The sequence below is a fragment of the Lissotriton helveticus genome, chromosome 10 (genome assembly GCF_964261635.1).
Source record: "Lissotriton helveticus chromosome 10, aLisHel1.1, whole genome shotgun sequence".
In the NCBI taxonomy this organism is placed as follows: Eukaryota; Metazoa; Chordata; class Amphibia; order Caudata; family Salamandridae; genus Lissotriton; species Lissotriton helveticus.
In genome coordinates, this window is record NC_136071.1 from 980333997 (window position 1) to 980357719 (window position 23723).

Below are 23723 nucleotides of genomic sequence, written 5' to 3' on the forward strand. Positions count from 1 at the left end.
CCCCCAAAAATATGCTTAAACACATGCAACACCTTTATCATTAAATTTGACACATGAATTTTTGGCTTTAATACAACATCTCTATTCTATTTGAATTATGAATGTGAAACACACTTTTTTTAAAAACAGCGGGCTCCTGACCTAGATATGCTAAAACGTGCACATTGTAGGACGAATTTTTGCAACCTGTCTTTGATTTTACAATATCTGAGTATTCTTTATTGTTTGATTATTTAAAATCTTACAACATTTCCAATACAAAAACACATTCAATAAATACAATAGAGTAAAAGCAATTATATCATAAAAAATTTCTTTAAAAGAATTTATAAAAACATTTTTCTAATTCATTCTCCCAGTTTTATAGATGCTATCTTTAGGAACTTTACAAAGGCAGCGTTCATGACTATATCATTCGAATGTAGACAGACTTTCAACGCCTGTCTACATGTCCTTGTTCCACGCATATTAAAGTGAAATTTGAGTATAGTGCATCTTTCGTTGCGGAGTCCGGGACAGATACATAAGAGGTGGACAATATTCTCTTCTCCACCATTACAAAGTCTACACAATGTACTGCTGTTAGTTTTTTTCCATGGCGGGGCATGACTAAGGCCTGGTAGAATCCCAAATCTTGCTCTCACCAGACATTGTTTGCTTTTTTCAGACCAAGGTGTTTCCAGATATTCCTGTACTTTCTTTTTTTCATATCCATTTATTACGGACCACGAGTGTTTTCTTTTTGCCAGCAAATCTTTGTCCTTTATAAGTGATAGGTGGTTTGTTGTTCGATTTACTATTTTTTTAAAGGATCCATTACTTATCGTATTGTTCCAGATGGGCGTTAGTGCAAACTCTTCTAGTGCATCATTGAGGTATTTCCATGCAGGTGTTCTTGTGTTCTTATTTATTTCTTGCCAAAGTAACTGAGATATTTGGTTGTCGTGGTCATTTTTAATCCTATACCACGTTTTAATAAATTGGCCTTTTCTTGCATAGGCTTGATTGTTTAACCCGAACTCAAGTCTAATTTGAGCAGGTGAAGCATTATTTGGGAGATAGAAGAGAGTTTTATATGCTTTGAAAAGGACCTTGTTTATCATTTCTGCATCCGTCCCTATTAATGCCTCACTGCCATATGTTATTGTTGGGAGCAATTTAGCCCCTATAATCTTCAAGAGCGTGCGATAGGTCAGATTTCCAAGCGATCTCTGTGCTATTTTAAATGCTGCAATTAATGAGTTAGCTTTCCTTTGTATGTCCAGTTTTTGAAGTTTATAGTTTCCCTTTTGGTCGAATAGTACACCCAAGTACTTATACACTTCTATTTGTTCTAGTTTGGTATTTTCCATGTACCATTTATTATTTTGTCTCAGTTTAGTGTTCCTAGTGACAACCATGGTTTTTGTTTTGGTTTCATTTATTACCATTCCATTTTCCTGGGCATACAGAACCGTTCTATTAATTAGGCGCCGAAGTCCGATTTTAGTATGGCTTAGAAGGATGGCGTCATCTGCATACATTAGGTTGGATATCAATTTATCCCCTAACTTCGGCGGATGTGCATTAAGTTCGTCAAGGTTCCCTGATAGATCTCCTAAGAATAGATTAAAAAGGAGGGGGGCCAACACACATCCCTGCTTTAGCCCTTCTATTGCTGGAATTTCCTTTGTTAATGATCGACCATCCCCCATCCTTACTCTTACCCAGGTTTTACTGTGTAATAGTTGAATCATTTTTAATAGTTCAATTGGAATGTTTTTTTCAATAAGTTTTTTCCACAATAGATTCCTTTGCACGCAGTCAAAAGCAGATTTGAAATCTACAAAGCACAGATACAAGGGCTGCTTTACCCTGAGTGATTTTTCAATTATTAATGATAATGCCATAATGTTTGTCATTGTTCCAAGCCCCTTAATAAAACCAGTTTGATTTAATGGTAAAATCTTGTTTTCTGTTACCCATTCATTTAATTTAATTAACAGAACTCCTGCAAACAGCTTGGCATCTGTATCTTGTAGTGTGATGAGTCTGTAGTTCTCCGCAAGTGCCCAATTGCCTTTCTTAAATATGAGGGAAATTAGAGATCCTGTGTATCATATGTACTAATAGGTTGCATCACAAAATCTCCAGTCGCAGGTGACCACAGAACGACCTGCAGAATGAGTTTTAATTAGTCAGGCTGCTATTTACGAACACCTGTGATTGGCTACAAACAAATGGATGGTGGCCTGCAGGAAACAGCGAATGCCATCCCTCCGTTTGTATTCTCAACCGGGAAACTTTTAGGGACTCATGCCAATTAAAATGTATCGGGCGGGATCAAAGCAGCAGGCCGTGCCCCTTTGGACAACTACCTACTCCCCCTGAGACTGCTGACCAAATTCACAAAAGGGAGGTCACCTTCATCCCCCTTTGTGAATTAGTTACCACATCATTTGAATGGGTAGCAGGCTAGCAGCCAAGGGAGTTCATGCGTTTGTAACGGATCGTTTGGGACTGGAAATTAGGAGGAGATGCCCTTTCACACCCCATGGAGTGGATTCGCAAAACCTATTTTGTTCCCAGTCGCAAAACAGCTTCATTGCATTGAAAAACGCTCATTTGAGGTCGCATGCCGTTTGCTTGCCGCAAAAGGGTTTGTGCATGGGACCCAATGTCCCGTAAACACGAGAAAGAGGCGCAGGCAGCGAAGATGTCAAGCCCTCAGCTAACAGGTGTTGCTACGCCCTACGTCCCTTTGTATACACACACGCAAATGACTGGAGGCGGAAGACAGGCCAGGGCTCTTAACTCGTTACTGATTTCCCTGGCAAATAAAGCGGCAGCTGCTGGTCCAGGCGGAGCCTCGGCGCAGTGAAGAAGGTGATCTCTGCATGGGGCAGGATGCTTTCATGGAGCCCTCCGCCAGCCCTGACTGGTTCCTGAAGAGCACGCTATTCTTTTTACTGCTTGGTAAGATACGTCGATATTACTTTTTTTAATAGATGAGGGAAATAAAGTGTGACTTGGATTCTGTTAAATGATTTGAAGAATTATACATTACGGATTAAGGGGTTTGCCACACTAAACATAATAATACAATTATAAATTCTAAGTTGAATACAAGTTGTTCAGTGGGATAAACGGATAAGAGAATGACTTTCCTTGAAAAAAACTTGCTTTCCGTTTTTATGACAACATATTTTAGTTTTAACTAGTACTAGAACTCTTATTATTATTGTTATTATTTACATTTCTTTTTATATAGTACGCACTGTATCTGGAGGTATTGGTGCGCTTTACACGATCACCACTTACATTTCACAAGGTCACACTCGTTTTTTAAGCAAGGGTAAATTAAGCGATTTGCCAAAATTATAAATGATTAGCCGTCGCCGAGACTTTAACCTGGTTACCTAGTTCGAAAAGCAGACCTGGCATTACCGCCACTCTATATAATTTAACATTGTATCGAAATGGTAAGCAGATGGAAGTGCACGAGGAAGATATTTTAAACATCAGCGTGTGTGCGCCGAGTAATTTGAAAGAAAGAATGCAAAAGAGATGGAAGTGCAAAAGTGAGATATTTTAGGCTTTGAAAGATGTTAGATCAAATGCACTTTATACTAATTACTGGCAGTTGACTCGGCGCGTTATCATCTTTATGTATCAGGTCATACTAGTAATACTTTGCCAGCGTTGCTAGTGTATGTTCTGTTAACTTCCTACTTAGTGGCGTTTGGTGGCCAGGGTGGGGCGCCAATATGGTGGTTGTGATAACCGACTGAGCTACCTTACCTACTACTTTGCTTTTGTTAGATCTCAAGGGACTTTTATTCTCCTATCCATCGAGCGGCAAACACGGCACGAGCTTCCCATTTATAATATAAAGTGGAATATTAAACGTCCTTGTAAAAGAAAAAAAAATGCTCAGGTAATTATTTTATCGCATGTGCATTTCTTTATTCGTGGCCGTGGCCAATGCTTTTTGAGGGAACTTTTACCGGGACAACCGATCACTCCGCTTCCACCGCCCTGTCCGCGGGCGCCCACGCCAATCATAAACAAGCCTTGTTGTGTGTCGTCAAACACGGTGCCTGCTGCCTTCTGGTACCTGCAGCGGCCAGCTGCGGCTGGCTCACTTCCACATTTTTTGACGTTAGTTCCAAAACCCAGGCATTCAAATGTCCATAGGCTAAAACAGTTCCTCTTTTTATGTTTTTTTCTGTCGCCACAACCATGGAACCATTGACGCCACCCCAGCGCTGTCCTGCTACTAATTTAACAAGCTACGCATTAAGGGGATGCGAAGTGACTACGGTTTGGAGAGAAATTACCTCATGTACTTTCTAGCTTTGTGTATTTGTTTTGGGCGGTTCTCTTCTGCAAAGACCCTCGCCTTAGTACCTACAAAAGTGTCTATAAATCTTTACATAAAAACACTCACGGTAATCCTGGGGAAAACAAGAACAGTGCAGCAATGCTGGTTGAACAGGCATGGGGGCTGGAGGACGGTAATACATTACAAGATTCCCCAGCCGGGGTTTGTAAACCATAACCACGTAATAGTTAAGTGCGGTTAAAGTGGGACTTATTTAGAGTTGCGTCATTATATGGAGGACCTTTTACACTTGCATCCTTAGAGTGGGCCCCATTTAGAGTTACGTCATTAGCGGGGCCAGCCTTGGCTAAGATAGCGCCCTGAGTGCGTGGAGAAATTTGTCGCCCTTGCTGATGGTAGTGTATTAAATAAGGCAGCAGGGGGTCACTTTTGAGTTCTCTGGCCAGTACCCGGGCCTCCCCCAGCTCACCTAAATGACTGATAGCTTAGCTGCCTCACGCAGAGGATGGTTTTGCTGATGTGTGCCAGCATGGCCGGACTGGCCATAGAGGGCATCAGGCGTTTCGGGAGGCTTGTAGGGTGGGGGCCTGTTTTGGAGCAGTGTGGGCTGATTTGGCAGTGGTGCTGCGACATCGACCCCCAGTAACAAAATACCCCCCCCCCGACCCCCAATAACACAAGCACCCCTCCCCCCAGGGCTGGTCTGACTAATTGCCAGGGCTGCTTTGGTTACCGAGTCAGGTTGTGTGTGCCAGCAGGGGTCCGAGGACGAAGGGAGGACAAGCAAGGGGGCTAAAGGGGTGTTAAAAACATCACCATCCTTATGATAATGCAGGACTAAAACCAATTTAAACTGGCAAATCGGACAGAAACGGACAGGCAGGGACAAGGACACGGCTTCTGCAAGATGAGAAGGGTGCTGCTGTTGAAATAACCCAGTGGTCTTCAAACTTTTCGATGCTAAGACCCCCCATCAAAATGTTTTAGGCATAAAGACCCCCTCCTGACAAAAATTTCTAGAACCTGGTAGTCCTTGTCATTGACAACCATAAATGATCTCCAGAGAAATGGTCAATCTGTGGTTGCACCTCATTAGTACCAGTTTAAAACCAAAATATAGCAATAAGCAACAAAAATGGGACCCGTACAGCTTTACAAAAGGCCTTCTACAGAGTGGCAACACCTGTTGCTGCTTTTTAGTAACTTTAAACCTTTTTAGTACATAATTATTTGGGGTTAAAGTCAGTAGTTTATGCCGCAGATGATGGATTATATTGCAAATGCTGCAAATCTATCTGCTTCAACACCCTGCGTATGCTTCGCAAGATCTTCCGCTGGATCCCGACCGAGACCAGGAAGACTGTCACCCAGGCACTCGTCACCAGCCGACTGGACTACGGAAACGCCCTCTACGCCGGAACCACAGCCAAGCTACAGAAAAGACTCCAGCGCATCCAGAACGCCTCCGCCCGACTCATCCTGGATGTCCCCCGACGCAGCCACATCTCCTGCACCTGAGGAACCTGCACTGGCTCCCCGTCGACAAGAGGATCACGTTCCGGCTCCTCACCCATGCACACAAGTCTCTCCACGACCTGGGCCCCAAGTACCTCAACGACCGCCTGACCTTCTACACGCCCACCCGCCAGCTACGGTCCACCAGCCTCGCCCTCGCAGCCGTACCACGCATCCGAAGAGCCACCGCCGGAGGAAGATCCTTCTCTTACCTGGCTGCCAAGATTTGGAACTCCCTCCCCATCCACCTTCGGCTGACCCAGGACCATCTCGCCTTCAGGAAACAACTCAAGACCTGGCTGTTCGAGCAGTAGCATACCCCTCCCCCCAAGCGCCTTGAGACCCTCCTGGGTGAGTAGTGCGCTATACAAATGGCATGATTGATTGATTGATTGATTGATTGATTGAATCTGTAATTATGTTAAAATCAGTGCGGCCGCACAATCACATAATTCCAGTGTCCCCTAGTATAATAGCTGTGTTGCATGGGCTGCAACTTTAATGCACGGCATTATAGGAAAACCATACTGTAGTTCACGGGATGCTGACAGCTTGGCAATTACAGCTGCTTGTAACTGGAGGCAGATGAACATCCTTCAACGTAATTAGAAATACCTACTTTTTTAGGTCTTTCATCGTCAGGTAGCTACATATAAAATAAGGGCAGCTTCAATAAATAATAAATACATTTTAAAAAGTTGTTACTCAGTAGGAAAAGCACTATAATTACGAAACCTCTATTAGTTAATGCACTGCAAAAGTCTGTGCGAAACCAGAGAGAGACAGAATTAAATCGTGGCTGGTGCAGTGGAGAAAACTGACTTGTGTATCTTTAGAGCTATGAGGTCACAACCTGTGACAGAAAGCACTGTGAATATGTAAGTCTTTTTTTATACTTGCATTACATGCAATATAAGATAGACCGCTACAAAATGTGCAAAATGTTTCACGATAAAATGGTGCTTCCAAAATATACGGGCTGCTTCCAAAATATACAGGCTTATTTATAAGGCTCTTGCAGTGCTGTTGCGTCATTTTTTATGACGCTCTGGTTGCACAGAGTACAGACCCATATCTACGAGGCCATGCAAAGTCACTTTGCGTGGCTTTTGATGGCCTCCTAGATATGGCGTAAGGCAACGCAGCGCAAGTCTGTGTGTTGCTTTACACTGCATCAGTCCTTCTCAAAGTGCCTAAATAAACATCATTGGCTTCAGGTTTTTCAGAGGGTTAACTTTAAATACATTTGCTTAGTTCATAAAGCATTATATGGCGGTAGACATTATATTAGACAGCGCACAGCACAAGGTAAGTAAACAGCCGATTGAACCGAACCAGCAAAGTTATTTTAATCCAAAATTCATGTAGCAAATTCTGTTCAGCCAGCGATCTGCATGACAGTTGTTTTGTAATTACAACATTGATACAGCTACAGCCGATACGTGTTTCATCGCCATTCGCTACTTTTTCAAGGATGTTGACAAGATCATACACAATATTGCTTTGTTGTTAATTTTCAAAGGGTTAACTTTAAATACATTTGCTTAGTTCATAAAGCATTATATGGCGGTAGACATAGCCCTCTTACCCACAAATCTGGACCCCCGAATGCAGTCTGTACCCAGAAAAAGCTTGGGTATTCACCAGTCTCAGGTTTCAGAGAACTTTATGGGGAAATATGTTTTTCAGTGGCTGCAGCAATGCTCTAGAACTGGCTTACACTGAATCTGAGAAGACAACACACTTTGCTGACAAAGGCAAAGGCCCGCATGTGGGGGGGGGGGCTCCTTCAGCATATCTTCCAGGGGAGCCCCCTTTACGTTTTGTTACGCCACTGCCTATTACCTGCAACAGCACTCTCTGAAATTGATGCCAGTCATACAGCTAAACACACCTTTCTGCCAGTGTGCTGCTGGCCTGAAAGAAATGTAAATGTGCACAACGAGTTAATCTGCAAATCCTTTACATTTTTAGATTAACTAGTTGTGCATATTTGTATTTCTTTCAGGCCAGCAACACACTGGTAGAAAGGCTGTTTAGATGTCTTTCTGGCTAAGATTTCCCAATACCTGAATAAAACGCCAGGGAAAGCATTTCAACTACTTCTTGCATGTTTTCTTTTTGCAAATGAAGAGCGTGACCCCCTTGCCATGCCTCCACAGCCCCCCTGGGGGTCACGCCCCACAGATTGAAGATCTCTGGCATAACCTTATTGATCACGGCTCAATGCACCCATCAGAAAATTGGTGCCCTGGGCCCAGCTCACCCTTGATGAAGACTGGCCCTGGTCATTAGAATGGACCTCCTTTAGAGTTGCGTCATTAAAATGGGCCTCACTTAGAGTAGGGCCATAGTGAGCCTCATTTAGAGTTGGCTCATAGTGAAAATTCCACTTTTCTGGAAGAAGTGTTTCATCTGGAGGAGAATCCATTGTGGAATTTATGCTGCAATTAGGTAAATGTGGTGGAGGAAATATCATGGTGTTGGAATCTTGACCAGATGTAGAAGTTCCCCTAGAAGTCAGAGGACTCTCCGCTACCACCCAATCTCTAAACTAGTTCCATAATACTTATTTTCACACCAGCATTTTTTTAATTTAGTGTGATGCATTGTTTTATTGATTCATGTATCTATGTATACCCCAGCAAAATCACTAATGGGGTGGAGGAGAATGAGGTATTTACTCCAACTCAGTTAATGCCAACTCTGCAGAATGTGGTATTTTCTGGGTTGGGTAGAAACCTCCTATTTTAAGTTCAAACTTGGAAATGTGGCATAACAAGCAGCATTTTGTGACGCCAACACCATATTCTGAATAGCCAGGTAATTACCAATAATATTTCCCCTGTCAAATTTTGGCAGGTTTGACCTGCCCAAACTGACCTGTGGAAAATTGCAGGGATATGGAGTTTGGTGCACCCTTTAACCTCCATGGGTGATACATTTTGCATCCCATTTGTGATCAGGGCCTATGCATTCTAAAGGCAGATCAGATGAACAATAAATCATGACTGAGCCGGCTTTATTAACCCCTTCCGTGCTCCCGTTGGCCAACGGCCGAGGGGAGCACTCCCTCCCCAGTGCTGCCAACGGCCGACGCAGCCCTGCCCACCCTTTAGAACGCCCACACGGCGGCAGGCGTTAAAGAAATAATGAACAATACTCTAAGCAGAAGACCATGCCTCAGGGGTACTGTAGCAAAGTGCAAGAGAGTCAAAAATGGTTTGTAACAGAACAACAAAATCTCACCACCATTAGCAAAGCTAATAGGTCTGGCTTTAGCTGCTCGTCGGTTATCTTTGTCAATTCTGGTTTTATTGTTGGGGAAGCTGCTGTCAAGCCCTTGTTAATCTATAAAAAACATTAGCTAAAGGCAACATGTTTGGGTCTCAAAAACCAAACAATGCCATATGCACTCCTGGCACTATTGGAATTACTTTGTTCATGGATGTACTACTTGTGAAAAGTCAGAATGCTGTCACTCACAGTGACATTAGTCAATGGTTGAATAGGGCTGAACCACTGGCCCAAGCTGTATGCTGTTGTAAGTGGATGAAAAAAATGATGGGCCAAAAACCAGTCCAAGTCCAGTGGATGAAGAGGGCTGGCAGAAAGTCCCTATAAGTAAGTGTATTGTACGTATAATTGTATAAAAAACAAAAGGTGTTGGCTAACACCAGACCAAATATTGGTAATAGTGAGATGTTTTGTCACACAGGCATTGTTTGTCATCACATAGGCAAGCCTTTAATTTTTTCCAAAACATATTTGGAGTCCCATCAGCTTGATGAAGATACTTAGGTGGCCAGATCTTTTTATTCCATAAGCCAGAGAAAACCCTCTTTTTACCCTCAACTATTATCCTCTACATGGATTTACAGCTTGAGAGCCTTAGCTGTGCAGTTCTTGACAACATGATCAAGGACATTGTATCTGGAATATACCATTACTTTTTACTCCTAGGATATATGCTAGGGAATCCAAAATTGGCAAACGTTGGCATGTTGACGCAATACAAAATTCTGAAACCAATGTAATCCATCAATAAAACCATATATGGTGGAGAGGTTTGTGGTCAAGAAATGAGTGGGTTGCAAGCCATAGTCGGGCCCTTGATGGCACTTGGACATTTCCACATGGATCCAGTAAACATGTTTGAGGAGTGGACTGTGGTATTGATCTCAGAGCTTTATATGATCATCCTGATCCATTTGTTATGGAACACCTTAGAGTGTAGAGGGCTATTTGGTAAACATTGTCTACTCATATCTCATTAACATGTTCTGTAGTGTGAAATATTGACAATACATTTGATTATATTTTTGTTCACCTGTTGAATAGAATATTTGTGGCATTTAGTACTTTGAGTTTCAGTTGGGGTTATTTCTCCAATTTTGCCCTTCTATTCAACTCTACAATTGCATCTAATGTTTTTTTTTGTTGATGTAGAGAAGAGCAAAAGCTGGAAGGCTGGTCAGAAGCGAATTTCTCAAAGGCAGGTCACAGATTGCAGAGACCTGAACCATGACTTGGCGGTCTGTGTGTGGTTTGAAGGGCTTTACTAAAATTAGAAGATTACATCGGAAGTGGTAGACTTTGCTACTTGTATGACAAGTTACCTTAGATGATGAGATATATTTAACCTTTTCCATGATGAGAGCTACTTCTGATCAGTAAATATCAACCTGGACTACTCATGAATATTATCACTCTTACAATATAATCATGTCTCAAAATTCTGACATCCCAATATAGGATTACTGATAACGAACACCCCATCCAGCCCTGCACTCAAGCCACTTTACTCTTGCTCCTTCTGTAATATAGCCATGGCCGAGTATTCATTTACACAGTGTGATTGATAGAGTAAGGCCTGCAACATGAACAGTGGCTATGCAACTTTTCTAGACTGCGAGCGGCAATAGGTGGTCATGCTGCAGGCAGTCCCACTGCCACAGGCTGTCACAATGTGAGTTTATCTGTTAGCGTGGAAACCCCTCCTGGTTTGGCTTACTGCTACTCCCAGTATCTGAAAATGGGCTTTAATACCTCCCTCAATGTACCCAGATCCTTTCTATGACTTGCTGGCCTGGGCTACCCTTCCACCAGCTACTTTCAGGGAGCTGGCGAGCTACCAGTAGCTCCCGAGCTATTACTTGGAGAACCCCGCCTTAGCCTCACAGAGATTGACCCACTATATTGATTTCATTGAATCTATTTCTGAAATGATGTCTTCTGTCCAGTGCTGAGGATAAAACCGTCAATGGTTTTTAGTGATAACATAATAAATATATTCTTCGGAGGGTTAAATCTCAAGAAGTGATTACCTAAGAATTTTTGTTTTCCACCAAACAGTGTTAGAAGTAACCATACAGGTGGACCAAGGTCATTATGTGTCAGGATAATAAAGGAGGGAAGAACCAACTCTGGGAAAAATAAATAATTATACAAGAGAAAAGATGGAGAACAAGAGCCTGGAAATTGTGGAAGACCAAATAGCAGCAGCTGGGGCTGAGATACAAGAAATGGGTCTTCTAGGTCAGAGAGTGGCAGCCAATCAGAACAGCAGAAGGACTGCATACGGTCAATTTAAGCAGCCAGGTAGTGGGGACAAGTTACCTAACAACTGCTGGGTTGTATGGTTCCCATGTTCTTAGTTCGCTCAATATTTGGATTTTTCCTGCACCTTTGTTTTGTTTTCCCACAAACCCCTTGTGTTTCCTTTCTCTTTTTTCTCACACCTTCTAGAAGGCTCCAGTTACCATCTTAGACCTTCCTATTCTGAAACTCACTGAATGCTACAGCCATCTCAGCATCTCCTTGCACTTCCAAGCTCAGGGAAGATCTCAGGCACTCCCTGCGTTCATTAACTGCTGTCTCTATAGGAGTATCAGTTAGATTAGCTGTACCAGTTTCTAAAGTTGTCCCTTTATCACCTACGAGTGAGTGAGATGCGTTCCATGAGCCAGCAACCTCCAGTGTGTTTCTTTTTTCCTTCCATTTAACATTTCTGTAAGAAGAACCTGTAGGCTGAGCATCCTCCTTTCCCAATCTACGACACATCTTCAGTGGAGAGTAGTGAATTTGTACTGGAGTCCAATCCCTTCATCCTCACATGACCCTGCCGGGTCATGACACGTTCTGGGTCTCGACACCACGGTATTAGTCCAATCCTTAATACCGCTTACAGCTCATTTGTAGAGGGTCAGACATTTCATTGTGACCAAATGCCACCCATTTGTCAGGCAAAAGGAGAACAAGGTCAGGACAAATGTGGGTTCTCGGCAAGATTGTGAGGAACCATTGGTTAACCATGTCAAAAGCTAATGAGAAATGCAATAGCACCTCAAACAAGTACTTCCATCATCCCTTTTCATATGGCATCCTTGGAAATCTTCAGTATCTGCTTGAACACTGCACCTGACACGGAAATGGATTGATTTTTGGGAGATAGTTTGTTTTATGTTTCAGTGTAACTGGTAAATATGTCGATTTAATACATAGGAGGCAATAATAGTCCCTTGTAATCTATTAAAAGTAATGGAAATGTGTTTTTTACTTGTCCTCCCTCAAATTCACTTGTCAATGAGGCTCATGGTGACTGCTTGTGTAAGTTGTTGCTAATACGAATTAAATAAAACTGAGTACCAATCACTTTTTTTATAATTTGATTCATGTATGTCGCATAATGATCATAAGATGCAAAGAAGTTACGGTCGACCTTCCCTTATGTTGTAACCACTGACAGGATGTAAAAATCAAAACTAGATCCCATTTGTTTGATACACCATACAGATATAATGCAAAGAATGCAGTTGTATCGTTGTTTCTTGATTAGCACGTGGAAAAAATTAAAGTTTGATGTCTGGAAGTGACATTTAGGAACTTAAAAACTTGATGCAGTTTCGGATTTGGAGTTAAGTAAGAAGTAAACGCGATCCATCTATGCTTGGTAAAGCTGCATAGGCCGAAGCCGCACTTAATGCGGTGTATCTTCCATTCCAGTGATATTGATTAGTAAAAAAAAGTCATACTCGTGCACCTATAGGTTTACTACCTTGCATGGGTGCAGTTTTATAACTTACTTATATTCACAAAACATTTTAAGGAAATCTGCATCAGTGATGGCTTTCTAAACTTATTTAGGAAAAGCTGTGTGAATTCCTGGATACGCCTGTGCATTAGCATTCCTTCTGCTTAAAGGTAGATGAAGTACAATTAAACTCGCTCAATTTGTAATTTTTTTTCTCCACTGCGAAAATACTTTTCTTAGTGAAGAAATCCCTTACTCTACACCGCCACGAACTTTGGAAGTGTTCTCTCGCTCTTCCAATCATGGAAAGGAATGTACTCTTGTCCTTGACAGGAGCAAATTGCTGACCACTTACAGGGTGGACAAAAGAGAGAGAGGTGTTTGTGGATACTCACAAATTAATGAGTTTAGGGGTACTCTCAAAGGTTTAGGGCTAACCACACCTTGGGTTGACCACCACCAAACATTTTGTGGAGATTTCCCCTGCATAATATTACCCAAGCATAAGATAATATAATGCAGGAGTAAAAGGATTTATGACTACAAAGGCACATTTTATAATTTTTTTTGCAGCGGTAAATCTACCTGTTAGACGTCGAGTTTCTGGTTGGCTAGGGCAGGCACCTAGGCCAGGCAGAACCCAGCACTCTAGTCAGGGTAAGGGAGTTACTCACCCAAGATAACCCCTGCTCACCCCTTGGTAGCTTGGCCAGAGCAGTCAGGCTTATCCCAGAAGCAATGTGTAAAGCGTTTGTGCAACACACTCACACAAGTGACACAATAAATACACCACAAAAGAGACTCCACACAATATGATATAAGAATACGTTTCTAGAGATGGCTGCATAGACGCTCGGCTCCGTGAGCCTTCTCACCCCGCGCATACATCCTGGCAACTATCCTGAGCCGTAACGGCATATTTAAGTAGGCGAAGGACAACTTTCACTGACCGTTTGCTCCTGAGGCTTTTACGTGCGGCAGACCCGTGGAAATGTCCCCGACTGTTTTGCGGCCTTCGCAGAGCTGGGACCGGGGTGTCGAGTGAGGAGGGCAGCCGGCCGCGACTGCGACAACAGCGGCCTCTGGTGGAGGTGAGGAGTCGGCCGGAGGGCACCGGAGATCTGATGGGCCGATGGCGACGGTGCCGACCCAGTCCATCTAGCGGAGTGCCTTGTGGGATGTGCGGTAAAGCAGGGCCGAGAGGAGTGCACGCTACTTGGCCCCCTTTCCAGTGTTGTGTCCGGGCATGACTAATGACTTCTCCCGGAATCGGCGGGCGGCTCCCAGGGAGCGGCGGAGATTTTGTTTAGCCTTTTGGTGACCCTTCGCTGGGAGGCCCGCCTGACTTTCGGGGTCCTCGTGGTGAATCCTGTTGCGCCCTGGTGTTGGGCCCGCTCCCGAGGTGAGGTGGAGAAGGACGAGGCCGGATCAGCTAAGATGGCGGTTGGCACCCTCTTACGCAGACCACATCCAGGCAGAGAAGCTGCTGTGCGGGAGAGTCCTGGGGTTTTGCGCCACGAGACGGAGCCCACGTCCAGAGATATCCTGGCTGCGCTAACAACCCTGCATACGACCCTGATCCGGGACGCCCGGGATCTGGGAAGAAGGATGGCCGCCATTGTTGTCCCACCGTTCCACATGGGCATAGTTCGATCTCAAGGAAGCGCCGATGTGCCCGCCTCTGCGTCAGTGATGAGTGCTCCAGCTACGCCTATGTTCGTGGAGACGCTGGAAGACCCGGCTCATGAGATCGCTTCGGACAGATCTGTTGTACATGTGAGTGACTCGTCGGGGCACTTATCTCCTCGGCGGCTGGGGAAACAACGTCGATCTATGGTTTGGGCTGCCCCGGCGGCGTTTCAGCGCTTACCGGTTGGTGTGACTCTCCTTCCCTGGCTGGTGAGACTGTGTTCGGACTGGAGGATGTTTTCGGGGTCGATACTGACTCAGACGGATTTCCGCCATACATATTCGGCTGGGTTTTGGTGGCTGAGGTCCCATGGAGTAACAACACTGCCCGGTCCGCCCGGACTACTTGGGCCCTTCACACTGCTCTGTATGCTGATTGATAAGTGGACCTATGTTGTTACTACTGATAGAAAAGGCCAGGGGTGAGACCGTCTAGGACATAGTGGAACTTATTGTTGGCTGACGGTGATTTGGGGGGCACTCGGCGGGGAAGTTATTGATTGTGCTATCGGTGATTAATGTTTTCCATGGCTATTCTGATCTTGCTTTTAGGATGTTTACTGTGCGCGGTGGTGGGGGGGGGGGCCGGGTGGCCAGATCGATGGCCCTTCCCCACATTTTTCCCCTTTTTCTTATCTTTCTCTTTTTCTATATTTCGGGTCTCCTATTTAGGGCGACAGGCACGCTGCTGGAGGGGGATAGGCCGTAGCCTTCTGCAGGGATGCAGGGTGGGGGGTAGGAGGATGGGGTTTGTTAATTTGTCCTTTCTTTGTTTCTATGGCCCTTTGTCTTTCTTCCTTTTTGGTGTCGTCGTTTTCCATGTTTCCTACAGTATGTTTCGTTTTGAGGGGTGGGGTGCAGCTTTGCTACGAAACGTGTTTGTTTTTACATTTATCCTGACTCGTATGCCTTACCCCCAATACTTAAAACGTATTTGCACTAGTTGCGGATTTTCTGCTTCATGCTTGCTATTGTAGGACCATGTATGACGATATGGCATTGATTCTGTGTTTTTTCTTTATTGTAAAATGAACCTTCTCGAATCCTGAATCTTGCACAGTACACTTGATTACAAGTTATATCCTGGACACTTATTAGACCCCGATTTTCGGGCTGCTGTATTTTTCTACATTGATTTGCTGTACTTATGACTTGACTAGCGGCCGGCCGGGGTGGTTGTAGGCCCATGCTTGTATTTACTTGCAGTAACAATAAAGACTCTTAAAAAAAAAAAAAGAATACGTTTCTGTATTGCATATAACCATAGACTAAAACCGCATAAACCAATAATCACTTTGCCAACTAGGCAATTGTTAAAACATCACAGTTAGTTCAATAAGATGAAGACTTATATGTTGCACACGCCATGAAAACACCATCACTGCGCATACAATGAACATCCTGAAATAATAATCGTTATCCTGACAATGCAAGGCAACAATGACATATATCATAACATCAGGTCATGAAATGCAGCAGTCAGGTTAGTGAGAGAAAACACATGAATCACCAAACATCATTGTAGTTCCTAAATCACCAACTATGGTCATCACATATCATCAGTAACACCTGGGCTACAAAATACCATCATAAACACAAAGGTACAGTGCACCTGCACCTTTATTATGGTTTAGGTGGTAATGTAAGCCCCAAATGTAGTTTACAGGAGCATCTGCACACCTACAAAAGTGAATACAGTCATTTCACAGATTCTCTACTTCATGAAGTGGGGGCCACTGTCGAGGACTTCCCTGGAATGCCCCTAAGGTAGGAGCCAACACGGGGGTGGGCACACACACTATCGATGACATTGGGGGAGACCTCACTTGGTCACCCCACAGCAGACTTTCACAAGGCAGCTGCCCAGCTGTCACAACACAGCTCTGTGTACAAGCCGGGCCGGCCCCAAGGTCGCTTCTGACCTGGGCGTCGGCTTGTGGACAGACTTCTTGGTTGGGGTAATTCCTTTCCTGCCGGCTCAAGGCAGGGTTTCCACTGACACTGCAGTATTCTCTCAGACATCGGAGAGTGTAGCACAGGATGAAAACCCAAATACTGATGCACACGTTGCCAGTGGATTAGGCAGAATTTCCAGCACTGCCTCCATAAACAAAGTGCCCACCACAGAGAGCAAGCTGAGAGATGCACAAAAGCAGATGCTGGTGTCCACATACGCCAGCTTCTCTTCTCTTTAACAAAGAATGCTCCTGAAACTGGGAGTGCACCGCAGTGGGTGCCTGCTTGTGCCCAAGGGGCACTAGGTAGTGTGCTTTGAGCAACAGGCCGGTTGGAGGCTGACAAAGCTCTCACCAAGCACCATCCTTTTAGTATAACCAGCACTCAACATGCGCTAGAGAGAAAAGTTTGCAGGCGTCCGGACTCCATGTCCCACGGCCAGTTTGTGGTGGCTACTGGAATCTTCCAGCCCCCACAGAGCAGAAGAGGTAGCCACCAGCCCAATGAGGACACTGGGGAGCATGAGGCATAGGCAGGCAGACAGCAGACCAGCACACTGGGTTTCTTAGCGAAGTGACAGAGTCTCTAGCAGCCAAGCAGGCAAGTAGGTCAGCACAACAGAGCAAAAACAGTCCAAACAGTGATATTTTCTGGCAGCACAGCAGTCCTTTGGTGCTGCATGTAGCACCAGCAGCGCCTGGTTACTAGTCCCACGCAGTTATTAAGATCATGGGGTTAGAGCCCCTGTACTCAAAATGCCTTTGATGGGGAGGTAACTTCAAAAGAACCATGGAAGTGCACAACATCCACTTTCAGCCCCAGCCCCAGCCCTGGCTCCAGACATCCGCTGGGGGTAAACAAGCCCTTTGTGTGAGGGCAGGACACAGTCTATACAAATGTAAGTGTGCCATGCCTCCCTCTCTCCCAGTCCAGGAAGACGAAAAATCAGGATTTGCCACCACTATTCTAATCATACCAAACATGGCACTGCTACTCCTTTTAGATCAGAAATGACAAATTACAAACATATATAAAGGAATTCCCAATGCTAGCCTATGAGAGGAGCAGCACTCACAGTAGTGAAAAATAGGATGTTTTTCACTGCTAGAACATGCCACACGATAAGGGTACATGTACTACCTTTTACCTACACAGCACCCTGCACATAGGGCTACCTAAGGCCCAGCTTAGAAGTGACCTATGTGTAGTAAAAGGGGAGTTTCAGGCTTGTCAAATAATTTTAAATGCCAAGTCAATGTGGCAGCAAACTGCTTACACAGGCCCTGCAGCGGAAGGCCTGAGAAAGGTTTGGAAGGCTACTTCCGAGGGTGGCGCAAGCAGCGCTGCATGCCCACATGTAGCATTCAGTTTAAAAGCCCTGGGTATATGGAATACCCTGGACAAGGGATTTACAGGTAAGTTAAATATGCCAAACAGGTGTAATCTAATCATACCAAGTTTAAAAGCCCTGGGTATATGGAATACCCTGGACAAGGGATTTACAGGTAAGTTAAATATGCCAAACAGGTGTAATCTAATCATACCAAGTTTAAAAGGAGAACACATGCACTTTAGCACTGATTAGCAGCAGTAAAGTGCCCAGAGTCGTAAACCCTTCAAAAAGAGGGTCAGGTAAATAGGATGAGGAAAGCAAAAAGATTGGGGTTAACCCTGCAAAAAGGGCCAGGTCCAACTCCACCAATTTGCACTCGAAATTCTCTTTTATGAGCGCTAATGGCTTTATGGCTGAGGCTCTAGGGGCCAATGACAAGAGGTAGGCAGGCCAGCTTCAATGTATAGCTCCAAAAGGAGGAAATGGCATTTTGTAAGACACTAGAGACATGTGGTTTGTTACATAATGCCACTTATTGTGTTTTTTGTTTTTATTATGTCATCTTTTACTTTATCCTAGAGGTGTTTGGAGATGGATATAAAGGGGCTGCATGGTGGTCTAAAGGGACAGGGTAAGTGTGGAGTTAGATGTAGACAGATTGGTGATGGTTTTTCTGCCTGATGTGTCAGTTATTCAGAGAAGGACAGAATAAATGTAGGCTGAGAAAGAAGCATTTATATGAACAGGGAGAGAGGGTTATGCCCATCTATGTCTAGTGCAATTTGGCCCGTATGCATGATGAGTGCAATGTAGCCTGTTAGACACAAGTCTCATTGGTATCTATGTATGGGAGATGTGATGAGGGTTTGCAGGTGAACTCATTCTTGTCAGCAATTCTTTCTTTTTTTTAATTTCAAAAGATTGTATTAGTAAAAAAAGTTTTTTGTATACAATACAGGTATACAGTGCAGATATAGATCAGATATAGTACAGATATAGTGAGGGTCATAGAGGTGTACTGGTACGCCGGTAGGGTTACATTAGGCGTATCGTTAACCTAATGGCGTTACATACCGAGATGGCTGGTTGGCACTAAGTTGGCGTAAACTGTCATCGGTGGTCTGATGCATAGCCCTCATGGAAAGGAAACAAAGGTGGGAAAGGAGAAAAAGGGAAAAGAGGACTGGATGGGTCACGCTGTAGTTAGCCGTCCAGATCTTCTGAGTTTGTCAGACTGTCTTGCAGCCAGTTGCACCGCATGCTACAATAGGGTGACGTATTAGTGTTTGTTGAAATCAGTGGCAGTTAGAGACTCTTGAAAGAGGTAGGACGTTAATGTTGATGACAAATTCACAGAGTGGTTGAACAGATTAAGCAAGACCAATTGACAAAGTGGGTCTGAGTAAATTAAGAATACTAGGCAAAATCATGTTATTTACAGCACATTTTCATACAAAATGTGGTTACAATGCAATACACATCAACAACGATTCAGAAGAGGTACCGTACTATACTAGCAATTTTTAATGGCAGAGAAGCTGTAAGTAACAAAACAAATTAGAAAGAAGGTGCCTGTCTCTGCTTTCATCATGCCAACTCTTTAGTCCTTTAAAGGAAAGCTGAAGTTAAACTAGGTCAGCTCCAGTTAAACTAGTCTTTCAGACTTGAAGTTGCTCGGTATTGACCTGTGTACAGATCTTTCCAAAATAAGCCTGCCATGCTACTGACTACACCCCAGGCTTACCTACCACCTTATCCAATGTAAGTCTGCCACGTTAAAAAATATTGTATGCTATGGCTCGTACCGGACGCACATAGGGGGTCAACACCCTTTTGCATCTTTAGGTGAACAGCCCCTGCGGCAGCCTCAAGGAGCCTGTGCTGGTGGGGGACTGTGAGCGTGTGAATTTTATGATTGCAGTGTCTTGCTGAATATATATACACGCAGACACAGGGTGATAGGTCACAGCTTCTTTATTCATGTCCTTCTTCGTCCTGGTCTAACGGCTAACTGCCGTCCCTAGCCCCAGCTCCTCCCTTATCTCCCGCCCTCGTCCACCCTCGGGCTGGTCCTAGTGCCCTACAGCTGTGGTCACTTGTGGACATCATTACATCTCCCCCCTCTGTAAACAAATGAAAGAATGAAACAAAACAAAATAACCCAGCAAATAGTTTGCACCCCTTCTTTCTAGTCGTTAACTGTCTCTACTTGAAGTTCTTCAATCAGGCGGGACAGTTTTTGATGACCCGTCTGAGGCACGGTTGGAGATCAGCGCTGTCACGCGCTCGTCGGTGGTTTCTATCAGTGTCTGACTGTGGAATGGTAGTGTCTCTTGTTCTCTTTTCTCTACTCTTTGTTCAGTCAGTAGTTCCTTGACATTGGGGCGGCACTTCTTAAAGTACGTCACGTTAACGGTAATTCGTCTCCCGTCAGCCTCTGCAGTGATCATGGTTCCGTTCTGTTGTATCACTCGGTATGGTGCTAGATGCTTTCGTGGATGTGCATAGTTGTGCGAAGGGGAATCGGGAGTATGCGTCCATGATGACTAGGACATATTGGCCCGACTTGACTGGCCCAGAGAAAGTCGATGACAATGTGTTGCCAGACACCCTCCGGTAGTGGAGACATTTGTAGTGGTGCAGGGGGATCTGGACAGCTCACTAGTTGACATTGCGGGCAATCTTACTAATCTTCGGTTTCTGAGGTGACTGTGAAAAGCTCAGCTTGATGTCGGTAGTCTGTCTTCCTTTTGTGGCTCTTGTTCGATTGACGCTCGATCTCCTTCATGAGGGGATGTTGTTCTGGTTCTCTTCCGAGTACCCGCATGTGATTGTACTTCTTTTTGTCTTGTCCGGTTGAGGGCAACACTGCGCTCCTGTGCAAAGCCATGTATACCAGACGGTAAGGCGCTATCTAGAGAGACCATCTTAGCTTGGTTCGGGGACTCATTCGCTGCCTCTGGTTGTCTCACCTACTCCCACTCGCGTTTGGGACTGGTGAACCCTTTGACCGTCTGGGCATGTGCATGTTTCTCTCTCATCTGATAATGATCTGTCTCTGTTGACGCGTCTGGCTTTCCTTGCAGAGTGACTGGATAGTCCTTTCCCATCCGGTGGGTAATGTCCACTATATCTCTTTTTCTTCTGTAGGCCCTCCGGGTCAGCCTCGCTGACCCCATCAGGGGTGAAGGTATAATATTTATGTCTTGAAGTACCTGCGACTGACATGACAGGTTGTCTTGTGGAGTCATTGGGTATTTAGAGACATTAGTGTGAGATACGTTACTCTTGATGGGAAGAATGTCCTTTGGTTCTGGGGTGTGTTCAGGTTGTTGACGCCATGGCCGTCGTCGGGACCATGACTCGGTCGACTCTAGGGATCGAACAGACGTGCTTTCTAAATCGGAAGAGTCTTTTGTCGATTTCCTTTGATAACTGATAACGTTCCTTTGAGTGTGTCTTGAATGGAGGAGTTCTGAAACAAGTATGTCGTGATGAGCTGCTCCTAGAGTCGGAGATCTCTTTGGGATATTTCTCCGTGTATCTTTCTCGAAGTGACTTAGGTGTCATCTTACTGGAGAGGTTGTTTGATAACCACATGTTTATTACTTATGTTTGATCCCTGGGTATTTTGTCTCTGCCTCTCTCGCGTGATGATAATGGCCTCCTCTCAGTTTCTTCATTGTCTCGGATGTCGTGGATGCGTTTGTCTTCCTCTTTCCGGTGTCTGAGTGGATCAGTCCATCTTACGCAGTTTGCTTCTTCTTCCCGCTTGTTCTGTGCTCTGACATCTGTGTTACGGGTGTGATCGTGTACCGATTTCCAGTGTTGACGTGACTGGTCCAGTCTTCTATAGTTTGCCTTTCTTTCACATTTGTGGGGCAGGCTGTCATCTGGTCTATTGGTGCGATCTGTCCCACTTGACACGTCATCTGCTTCACAGTCGGTTGCACCATATGTTGAATGACTCCTTGAGGTTGAATAGCTTCTTGAGGTTGAATAACTCCTTGAGGTTGTATCAGTGGAGCTGTCGCAATCCTGGATCATCTCAGTCTTTTGTGTTGTTGACTCAGAGTATTTCATGTCACTTTGTCTCTCCCCTTGTCTTGACTCTGATCTGCCTTCACCCTCCCTGTTTCTGGTTTTGTTTGTTTCTTGGGCTTTATTCGCAGACATGAGAGATGTCTCTTTCCTGGTATCTTTGTGTCTTGCACTTAGGTGCAATTCTTTTGATATTTCTCTTGCTTTGACCCGCTCTCCAGCTTCGGCCTTCCTGATGATTTCCTTTAACGACCAATGTCCTCGAAGGATCTTGTGCTTTGTATTAGAACTTGAACGGCCTTCGATTACCCGGAGTCGAACTGCGTCCTCATTTGTAAATGTGTTGAAGTGGCAGCATTGTACCAGACTTTGCAACCGGGTGATGAAATTTGGCAATGATTCTCTTGGTTCCTGCCGCGCTGTGTTGAAAGCGATGCGTTCATGATCCACATCTTCCTTTGCGTTGAAATGGGCGCGTAGCGTCTCTTGGAGTCTTTCATAGGTCTCTGTGTCCTTTTCAGAAAATGTTCTGATTAAGCGTCGGCCCTCATGACCCACCAGCTGGAGCAGTAGTATCAGACATTTTTTATCTCTTCGCTCACCGGTGGCGACAAGAAAATCGTCCAGTGATTCCAGCCACCGGTTCCATTTAGGACCCAAACTCTGAATGTCAGTCTGTGTCACTGGGGGTGACACTTCAATGTAGGGATTGGATCGTTGTGTTGCTTTTCCCACCTCCATGAGGGAGGAAGATTTTGATCTGCTACGGTCACAGGACTGTTTCCTTTGCTTCCCGTCTTCTTTGCTGACCCTCTTCGGCCGCGGTCCTTAGTCTAGTCGTTTCCTTTGAGGTTGGTAAGATCCGCAGTTACCTCGGTATGCTTCTGGATCATTTATTTTTTCACCTTCTTTATTTTAATTATTTCTCTTCGCGTAGCGTTGAAGGTTTACTTTGGTACTTGCCTTTACTCATGCTTGTTGTGTTCCTGACCTGCATTTGCTTGTTCTCATTTGTGTTGACTCTTGTATTCGCTTGTGTTTGTTTGCTATCTCCGTTGCACTCGCCAGTGCTTGTTTGTTGTCTTCGTCGCACTCGCCAGTGCTTGTTTACTGTGTTCGTTGCACTCACCAGTGCTTGTTTATTATCTTCGTTGCACTCGCCAGTGCTTGTTTGTTGTCTTCGTTGCACTCGCTAGTGCTTGTTTGTTATGTTTATTTCACTTGCCAGTGCTTGTTTACTATATTTATTGCACTCGCCAGTGCTTGTTTGTTGGCCCTGTTGCACTCGCCAGTGCTTGTTTGCCCTTTCAGGTCTTCTGCCTGACTTCAAAATGGCCGCCGATGATCCCTTGCAGGGGATTGGACACTGCTGTCTGACTCCAAGATGGCCACCGGGAATCTCGTTTTCGACGGGATTTCGGCCGTTTTTCTTAGTTTCTTTCACCGGAGTCACTTTCTTGCTCGACGCTTCACTCACCGCTTGCCGGTTTTAGACACGATCCACCGCTAGAGTCACCGCTGCAGGTAGGCAGCTTTCCTTGACTTTTGCCGCCGGGGTGAGCTCCCGGTGGGTACTTTGGGCAGCACGCTCACACCCCCACACGCGGGGCGAGCTCCGCTTCTTCCGCCGCCGGGGTGGGCTCCCGGTGGGCAGTTTGGGCAGCCCGCTCAAGCCCCCACACGCGGGACGAGCACCGCTTCTTCCGCCGCCGGGGTGGGCTCCCGGTGGGCACTTTGGGCAGCACGCTCACGCCCTCTACACGTGAGGCGAGCTCCGGGCGACCTGCACCGAGTTAGCCGTCCTCACTGCGCATGGGTGCCAGTTCGAATAC

At 45.0% G+C, this 23723-nt stretch overlaps 1 protein-coding gene across 1 annotated transcript in view; it reads left to right on the forward strand.

Moving 5' to 3' along the window:
• The first annotated feature begins 2808 nt into the window (after positions 1 to 2808).
• The window catches only part of HEPACAM2 (HEPACAM family member 2), a 497170-nt gene continuing 476255 nt past the window's right edge, over positions 2809 to 23723 (forward strand). Inside the window, exon 1 of the mRNA XM_078663656.1 lies at positions 2809 to 2955. Within this exon, the coding sequence (XP_078519782.1) occupies positions 2877 to 2955 (79 nt within the window). The 5' untranslated portion in view covers positions 2809 to 2876. The remainder of the gene's footprint in view (positions 2956 to 23723) is intronic.